This window comes from Solanum pennellii, chromosome 9 (genome assembly GCF_001406875.1).
Source record: "Solanum pennellii chromosome 9, SPENNV200".
Taxonomy (NCBI): domain Eukaryota; kingdom Viridiplantae; phylum Streptophyta; class Magnoliopsida; order Solanales; family Solanaceae; genus Solanum; species Solanum pennellii.
The window spans coordinates 5,364,686-5,375,051 of record NC_028645.1 but is presented as its reverse complement, the minus strand read 5'-3'; the positions used below and the strand labels follow the sequence as shown (position 1 = coordinate 5,375,051).

General features: G+C 26.1%; 1 protein-coding gene across 1 annotated transcript in view; it reads right to left on the bottom strand.

The window, feature by feature from the left end:
* LOC107031752 (phosphatidylinositol:ceramide inositolphosphotransferase 2) overlaps positions 1-1,678 on the bottom strand; it is a 4,580-nt gene extending 2,902 nt beyond the window's left edge. Inside the window, exons 1-3 of the mRNA XM_015233222.2 lie at positions 1,127-1,678; positions 935-1,024; positions 40-126 (exon numbers count right to left, since the gene is read on the bottom strand). Coding sequence (XP_015088708.1) covers positions 40-126; positions 935-1,024; positions 1,127-1,186 — 237 coding nt within the window. The 5' untranslated portion in view covers positions 1,187-1,678. The remainder of the gene's footprint in view (positions 1-39; positions 127-934; positions 1,025-1,126) is intronic.
* Between the last annotated feature and the right edge of the window lie 8,688 nt (positions 1,679-10,366).

The following is a 10,366-nucleotide window of genomic DNA, read 5'->3' as shown; positions in this document are numbered from 1 at the left end:
GGGGGGGGGGGGGGGGGGAACAAAAACAAGTAAACCAACCGGAAGAAGATAGAAGCCGACGTCCTGAAGAATTGGTCCAGGCCGATGAAAGTAATGCACCCCTCTAGCAGCAAGTCCATGGATGTACTAAAGAAAGGAAAATAGAAGTTTCACAACTCAGGAATCCAAAATGCAATAAGATCGGGAATAAAAATGACTATAAAGCAAAGAAACATAAAATCATCACATTATTTGCCAAAAATAATATACAACAACTACACAAAATGTGCACAAGTTTTATTATTCAGTAAGAGATCAGCAGGAAATTATCCAGCTCCCAACCTCCCATGACTCCGGACAGACTCTGCCCTGCCTAGACCGCAGAAAAAGAAAATATTGCTAAAGGAAACATCGTACAAATCAAAAGCAAATGACTACAAATGGAGGATTTTGTAGCAACACACGGTAGATTGTAGAATCAAAAGCAATTGAATTTCATCCTAGCTTATAGTACTTGCTACTCCATGCAAGTCCAAAGCAGAAAAAACTATACTTTCTACAAAGAAATGAAAAAGAATAAAAAATCTAGCTGTCCAAATTTTAACAACTAATTGACTACACTGTAGAATCATAGAGACCCCCCTTCCTTCCCAGGTCTCCCCCACTACAAAAAATCTTCTCTTAATCAATCATCAACTGATGAAGTAAGAATTGACTACCCATGTACACCATTAAAATTCAAAACTTCTAGAGCTCTCAGCAAAGTAAAACTACAATCATTTGTAGCAAAAATGCTATGCTTGTAGATGGCATCACTGAAACCTGATAGAACTTTTTTAAATCCTAATGACATAAAGTACCAAAGGTCCATATAATCAAGCAACCCCAAATAAACACAAAACCAAAAGAAAAAAAACAATTGACCAAAAGAAAGAACATATAGATAGATAGATACCTGACAAATCAAACCACCAAGAAGATATTTCCAATTTTCAGAAAGAAGATTGATCTCTGTTGTTACCTCCGCACAAAATCTCTTCCATAACTGCTCTCCATAACAACAAACCATCACAATCAGGGAAAACGGATCTCCAGAAGAAAAAAAAATTAAACAAATTCCACAAGCAAAAGTTTTGAAAAAACAAACCTTTGAAGCCTCGCGACCAATGTAAAACGACATATCTTTATCTGTACCAACCAAAGCCATATTACATCACAAACCAACCATGGCGGTCAATATCGTTCAACCTAAACCCTCCTTTCACTTCAAAAACAAATTTCAATCCCTCTTTTTTCCCTTTTTTTTTCCTAGTATCACCAAATTCAATTCAAACAATGAAAAAAAATTAAAACTTGAACCCGATCGGTAAACTGAATCGGAACCCCCAAAAAACCTTAACTCTAACCGATCTCAAAAAACTAAAAATTACCAAATCGCGACGGAATCAAAAAATCAATTGAGAATGAGTGTACAAATAACGGAAAACTTCAGTGGAAAAAAATAATTAATACAGTCGCCGGAAAATCGAATAATCCGGTATACTTTTTTTCTCTCTCTCTCTCTCTAAAAACTGCCTGCTGGTGTGGTGTTTGATTTTCTCTCTCTAGAAACTACTTTCTCTCTCTCTTTTTAGCCTTCTGCTTTGTCTGCTAAAAACGCGAGTTGAACACGGAGAACAGTTGAGAAGAGAGAAGCAGAGATTTGTGACAAATATATATAAAAAATATTTGCTCCTAAAAAAAAAAAAAAGTGAATATGATAATATTCCATGTTGAAAAATATTCCAGACTATATTTATTTTCGATTCAATTTGTTTGTATTATTTTTAAAATGATTTTAATATATATTTATTTATAGAAAATTTACTCGCATCGGTGTTTAGATCAAGTTAATACGATTATCATTATTATGTGATTTAATAAAGTAAAATATATATTAATTAATTATGATTAAATAAAATGAACTATAAATTTAAACAGTTAATATACATATATTGATTTGATATAAACACCTGATAAAGATAAATTTTATAATATTTAGAAATACGAGTGTAGGTTAAGATGTGCTATATGCTTGTTCGATTAGCGTAAACATCGAATCTAAGTCAAAATTTTACAATGAAGTATTACTTTTAATAAACTTTTAGCATTTAATTATAATTTAATAATTTATATTTTCACTTTATTAAATTATTTGACTACTATAAAATTAACTATTTGAAATTTTGATTTAAATATTTTTTTTATTTTATCATCTCATAATTATTTATATAATTATGTTGTGGTTTTTAAATTTACTATACAGACTCATCTTTAAGACTCGTAATAATATAATTAAACTTTAATATAAAATGCAAAGTTCGATTTCAAAAAGGCTAACACATTAAAGATAAAGATCAAATTAGTAATCAATGAACTTACCACGAGTTAATGGTGATGCATTTATTTTTTTGGGTGCTAGTTAACTACGTATTATATTAAATTAAATTAAATTAAATCGTAAACTTCATGTGAGCAAAGTATTTTTTTAAATTTTATTTTTTGATATTACGGAGAGAGAAAAGATAAATGCCGCTTAACCTTATTCTCTTTAGTGATATGTTTTATGAGAATTAGACGATTGCATTTGTTTAAGTGCCTAGCTAAAAAATTTCTTTCTTAATGAGATAATTGGTAACAATAATTTAATCGCGATATTAATAATAATAATAATAATAATCTTGATTATGACTAGAGTTTAAATTAGTAATGATCAACTTATCACAAGTTAATAATGATGCATTTAGTTCTTCACATGCTACTTAACTAATAAAATAAATTAATTTCAGTACGAACATGATCTCCTCAAATCTTTGGAAAACTAAAAACAATAACATAGAACCTCTTTTATAACCTTTGAATATTTGCACATGGAATTGATGATTGATAATTAATAAGAAAAATTCTTTTTTCTCTTAATAAGAGGTTTTAATTTTAAATTATAATGCGTTCAAAAAATTATATGAAAATTTTTTTCTAAATTAATCATACATAATATAAATTTAAATCAGTATAACTTCAATATACATATCCAAACACAATCAAATTAAAACACATAAAAAAAAAGTAATAATTGGACAATTTGTTTGTTTTCCTTCAAATAATATGAAAATAGAACGTTATAATTGAGGAAATGAAAATTGATTAAAGTAGGAAAGTTCTTCCTAACATAAACAAGAATAATACTCCCTCGATCCTTTTTAGTTATTACATTGCATCTTTTAAAAGCTAAATTAAATTATATTAATTTAATATATTAAAATTAAAAATTTAAATATTAAAAAGTTATAAAAAATACTACAAATTATATATTTTCATATATGATAAACATACATCATAAATTAAAATTAAAATTTTTTATTATTAAAATAGGAAAAAAAAATCCATGATAATTAAAAAGAGACTGAAAAATAATAAATTATTTGAAATGTTTTTGGCGGAATCCGAAGTCACGAGGCTCTCACGGCTCGACGACCAAGAAGAAAGACTCAAATTTTGTCGTCGTTTCTTTCTTGAATTTTTTTTTCTATTTTTTATGATATTAAGTTAGAAATTATAATAACTAAAAAAAAAAGATAGGAAATCAGAATATTTGGAATACTTGAATTATTATACTGTATATACCTAACTTTTAATGTAAACTTAAATTTCACCATAAATTTACACAATCAAAAATATATTTTAGTTAAAAGTTTAATCTAACTTTAGTAAATAATAAGAACATCATATGTGTTTTCCAAAGAATAAGAAGCATAACTATAATTTGTTTCGCAAACACAAGAGTAGCGCTCTAATATAAGCAAAAAATATTGGGAAAAATGATAAATATATCTTTGAACTATCGTAAATTATATATAAATATCTTCGTCATACTTTTAGAACATTGGTGTTCCTACCGTTCAAAAATTAGAACATATATGTCCTTCACTCTAATGAAAGACTAAATAGGAACACGTGACACAATCTTATCCGTTGATAAATGTCAGATCATGGATAAGATTATAACACGTATATGTCCGTTAGTATAAAGGGTATATATGTTCTAGTTTTTTTATGTCAGAGGCGTCAATGTCCCAAAAGTATGATGGAGAGTATTTACATACCTTATACAATAGTTTGAGGGTATATTTGTTCTTTCTCCCAAAAATATTTGTATTTCAATATCATTTTATCTTATTTATTAATGAATTAACTATGGTACAAATTAAAACAGTTTAAGTTTGATTGTATTTATAAATCTTTAATTTTTTTGACATTATAATTTGTTTATTTATAAACTATATAAAAAGTACTCTAAGTTATTTAAAGAGTACTAGAAAACTTACTACTCCCTATGTCCGGAATTGTTTGTCATGTTGCGCTTATCGAAAGATAATTTGACTAATTTTCAAAGGTAAATTAGATCACATTAATTCGATATTTAAACAAAAAAAAGTTAGATATAATAATACTATATGAAAAGTATTATAAGTTATAATTTTTTTATTCTAAAAATAGAAATCATGACAAACAATACCGGACAAAGAAAGTATCAAATATAATTTATTTGAATCTCGAAATTTGAAAAATGTCACGTAAATTGAGACGGAGGAAGTAACGGAGAAACAAACAGGCTAGAAGCCAGGTAGGATACAACTAAGAAGATGGGTCCACGTAGGTATCATTAACTTTAATAAACCGTTTTTAACCGATGAGATTTAAAGCCTTAATTATAGGGCCCCCATTATGCCCATAATCTTTTCACTTTTTGGCATGTTTGTCTCTGCATTTTATCCTAATATAATTTTTTACCATATACTTTTTTGGCCACAATTCATAAAAACGTTGTGTCCCACTTCATAAAATTCCAAAAGTTCGTTTTATACTTTGTACCATTATAATTAATGTACATAAATTAATATTTTAGTATTTCAAAAATGAAATTCAGTCTATCTGCCAGAGCCAGCCAATGTGGAGGATTTTTTTAAAAAAATTTAAATTCAAATAAAGCCGGCCAAACACAATGAAACTTGTTTTAAATTATTTTTTAGAATAGTGAAAACAAGATAAATTGTCGTGTACTATATTTCAAATTATCACATTAGTTGATTTAGTCGTTGCCTCTCTTTGATATATTATGTTGTGTTTTTTTTTTAATTTTTTATTATTCTGTTGATTGTTTTAATATTCGTTATTTGAACTGAAAGTATTTTGAAAATATTTTTTTTTATTTTTTGAAGATAGTAATAAGTTTTACGTATAATTTAATATTCTCCGTACTCAACTTTTTGGACTATACTTGATTTGTGTAATATACGGAAAATTATTTGTATTGCACTTTTTTGAAATACAATTTTTATTAAATTTTATATGAACGCGAGATAATTGTGCTACCAAGTAATCCTTTTTATTTTATTTTTTGCGAAAGAAACAAATATACAGATGGGATAAGGATTTTCATGACATTTTGAATTATTGTTAGCTATTAAATTTATTAAAGTATGGCACAATCAATTCGGTACGTGGGTAAGTTGGATATCAATTAATTTATGGTAGGTATACAAACCAAATAATAACAGAAATTTGGAATCAAAAGCACAAAGATTTTGAAAATATGTAATTCTCCATTTTTTGTTTTTGTGGTTTTCCACCAACTCGAAATAAGAAATAAAAAATATTCATAGGTTTGTGAGGAGAAAAGGCATTGACCTTTATATTTATTGAAAATAAAAATTCAGATTTTTTCTTTTAAAAAGGGAAAAAGACTCGAATATGCCATTAAACTTTTGAAAAAGACTCATTTATACCATCAGTTAAAAGTTTGACTCATTTATGCCATTATTGTTAAACCACAACTAAAAAATAATGGCATGAATGAGACTTTTCAATGACATAAATGAACCAAACTTTTGACGTATAACATAAATGAATCTTTTCTGAAAGTTTGATGGCATATTTAAGCTTTTTTCCTTTTAAAAATAACGACTTATTAAATGAAAAAATGAAAATCTCTTCTAAAAAGTATATAAAACTAACAAAAAAGAAGGTAAGTACCCTACAAAATTAATTATCTCAAAACTTACCAAATCCTAATAATCATATTAAAAAATTATCGTCTCTACTTTATTTGTCAGGAGTTGAGAATACCACTTTATTAATAATACACTTAAATTAAAGAGTACCAATTCAATTTGAAATGATTTTGGCTTGGAAGCAACCAAGTGACAATTTATAATTTTAGAGAAATTTGATTTTGTAACTCTTTAAAATATTATTTTTATTTTTTGAAAGTATTAAGTTTTTCAACTTATATTTCAATTTTTTTTTTTTGAAATTACACCAAGAGGGTAGCTAAACATATCTTTCAGAAGAAGAATTTCAAGTAGAATTAAAGTAATTAATTAATTTTTTTGGTGTAATAGATCACTAAAGAATTATGATTATGGGATAATTATTTAATTTTTTTCAACTATAATAAAACAGATTAAAAAATGTCATATGAAATGTCTGCGCGCTAAAATTCTTTGAATTGAATTGAAATAGTGGGTTTGAAATTTTGAGGTCAAAATTGGGTTCCAATTGGTCAAAACTAGTGGTGGCGTCAACTCATACTTTTAGTTATTTATTTATCACAAGAACTCAATGATTTTTTTTTTCGATTTAATCCTTAGATTCAAAAATTCATATTAAAATCTAATTAAATTTAAATTTATATCAAAAAGTCCTACATTGAAATTTTATTTGATATATTTAACTATTTATAAACTTCATAATTGTAGGTCAGATTGATTTAAAACATAAAAAGGCGTCAATTATTTTTCTATATATATCACGTAAGTACCACGTAGCTATATAAGGTCTTAAGAGGCAAATATGCCTCTAAAGTTAGATATTAAAAATAAATATGACCATTTCTTTTATATATATGTCTAAAAATTAAAAAGTTATTTATTTATATAATATAATCTTTCGATCAAGGAATATCGTTTCACACCCCTGCTTGTAGTAAGGGTGCAGAGCTCCACCCTTGAATTATCATATTACCAAAAAGAAAAAAGATCGTTATTACATGAAGATGACTTTATAAAGAGCATATCGTTATGAAGACAATTACTATTGTTATAAGTAAAAAGCTTTTATAAGAAAATGAGAAAAAAAATAACTACTATTATAATAAGATATTATTATAAAGAGATTTGACTGTATATGTTATTTGTGTTGCTTATATAGAAAGTATTAAGCGTGATCTTATTTAAATTATTGGAAAGAAAAAAAAAATCTAAAATTCAACGGTGAGGGATTTGCCTAGGGGAATATTTTCATTTTCATGGGGTCAGTATTTTAAAAAAGGAAAAATCCTATTATGTCATTACTTTTATTATTATTAGTATTATTTTGTCAATATCTAATTTTTCTCCCTCTTGAAATTTCTTCAATCCAATAAAACGTCAATTTCATATTCTAGAAGGAGATTTGAACAAAAATGTATCCAAATGGTAACAAGATTCTCTAGACAACTAAGGAAGCTTCCATTCTATACTTCAATTAATCAACAAGACATTTCACATGTGAAATCAAAATTTCTTCCTAATTCATACGTAAATCATGACTAAAAGAAATAATAATGAAATCGATAAATATAACTGAGTTAATATAGCAGGTGAGTCAAAATTATATTATTATAAATAAGAATAATTAAGTTGATGTAACAGATGAGTTGAAATTTATTGCATCAGAGTTGTATTATTATGAGATGGAAAAGTATATACAGGTGAGTTAATACGAATAGTGAATTTACGTTAAAAATGTTAATAAGGTGATTTCTTTGGACCGACCATAGATGCGATTGTTTTTGTTTAAATTTCTATCATTAGGCAATTGGATGACTCGATAAAGCTAATTGACACCTTTGATAATACTCTTTTTTACTTTTTGTGATCAATTATTTGATAAACGTTGTACTGATTATTTCCTTTAATTTATTTAAATATTTGATTATTTCTTTTAATTTATTAAAAATATATTAACGGATTATATAATGTAACCCAATAAAATTGGCGTTGCTTACAACTTCAAAAGTTAATTCATGATGTATAATTTTCAGAAAAAGATTATATCTCCTTTGTTCATTTTATTTGTCATTTTTAATATATAATGAAAAAAATAATCCCTACATCAAAGACTTCAAAAGGACAATAAAGTTAATATTAAAAGTCTTCAAAATTAAATTCATAATAGTTGAAATTTGAATTCACCTTTGTTCATGAACAAAGAATTGCTCGCTCAAGATTATTGAAAAACAAATGTATGATACAAATGTATAATGGTAAGGGTATATATGAGCCACTTTCATAACAAGGGGTATATCAGTTCCAAATAACAAAGTTAAGGGATATATCAGACCTTTTTCCCTAATTTAAAAAAAAAAAACATAATTGTGCATTGTGCATTTTTTGATTGATGTAAAGTATTCTAACATCTCTTGAGATTATTGAAAATCAAATGTAATAATAATAACTATAGACTCGTTTTAACTTGTCCTTTAGAGCTCTTTTTTTTTTCTTTTGTAAAAATAAATAAATAGTTGAGGGATTTTTCAATAGTGAGATTATAGAGACACTACATGGCTGACTTTTTGTATGAACAAAAATCTTAGACATCAAAATTAAAATAGATACACAATGATTATGCAACATGATGGCATGTTACACTAAGGTCACAAATATCGAAGACTATAAACAATTATCTCCTCTTCAGAGTCCCCCACCCCTTTTTACTTGTTCTGTTATATTTTATCGAGAGTTAATTTAATCGTTTTTAAAATTAAATAAATTATATTAATTTTATATTTAATATAAAATATAAATTTTTGATGAGTCGTGTATTATTCATGTGGATCAATTCGATCTGATCTAATCCATTTTATTTAAAGGATAAAATTAGGTTTGAAAAGAGAAGGGGAAACAATTACAAAGATGTAATTGTACCAACGACGAAAAGAAAAGGAAAAAACAGAGAAAATCAAAAGTTATTCTTTTGTCAATATTCAATCTACACAATCCCAACGCTAAGTTTGAGAACGAGATTGATCTCTCGTTTCCTTGTGATTCAAAGAAGGATCTGGAGTTATTCCTCTCGACAGTAAAATTATTTTTGCTGTAAATTAAAAAAATACATATTTTATTGTTATTTTGTTATTAATACTCTTGATAAAATTTTATATACTCAAAACTATATAAAAAGTATTGCAAAATGTAATTTTTCATCTCAACATAATAAAAAATAACACATTTTAAAATATTAATTAAAGTTTATACGATTTAATTCTTTAAAAAAAAATTATAACAAAAGGGCAGCCGAGTTGAAGGAGTCAATGGTAAAAATGAGACGTTAACTCCACGAGCCGATCGAGTTGAAAAGTAGGACAGATAATGAAAATAAATAATAATAATAATAATTAAAAAAAAAGAAATTTTTTTCATTTTTTAAATCCGTTTTAATAAACTATGACAAAAATAATTTATTTTTTTATTTTATCTTTTTATTAACCACTTATTGCACTAACCAAAAAAAAAAGTCAATCAAATATATATTATACACAAATTAACATAAATATAACGATAAAATATGTACTTTGATCTTTATCGACTATAGTAATTAATAAATAAGTAAAAATGAATCAAAACGGTATAAAAATAATTTGTGTAAAAATCGAGTAAAATTTAGATTTTAGAATATGGTGAGACTGGTCTAGGCCGCCTAGTGCGGCTTATTCAACGTGACCACGACCTTTTTTTTCTTCTCTTTTTGAAGATTATTTATATTATTTTTTCTCGAAATTTAAAATTGTACGGTCAAAGATGAATGAGATCATCATATCTTTGAGTAATAAGTTGGAGTATTAGAATTAAAAATGAAAATAAATGACAATTAATTGGTGGAAATGATGGTAATACATCCTCATATATATGCTTAAACATGTTTACTTCTTAGAGATTAGAACTAATTAAACAAAAATGTGTTAATCAATATGAGTAAACATTAAAAAACAAAAGAAAAAGAATAGATTGGTGTTACATATGATATGGACCAAAATCATAATTATTAATTAATTGTGATGGATAAACTAATAAAATTGCAGATTATGAAATCTATGAATGGGTCCTAGCTATATGTACATAATGTTTTGGATTGTGACTAAAGTCCTAGATAACGAATTTAGATTTTTCATGGGTTAAATAAATTATTCTCGGTCTCAATTTATGCGTTATAATTATATATTTTTAATTAAAGATAAGTGAGAAATTATAATGTTACGATTTTGAAGTGTCAAAAGGAAAAGATTTTTGAAGTTGTTGAGAAGTCCCAA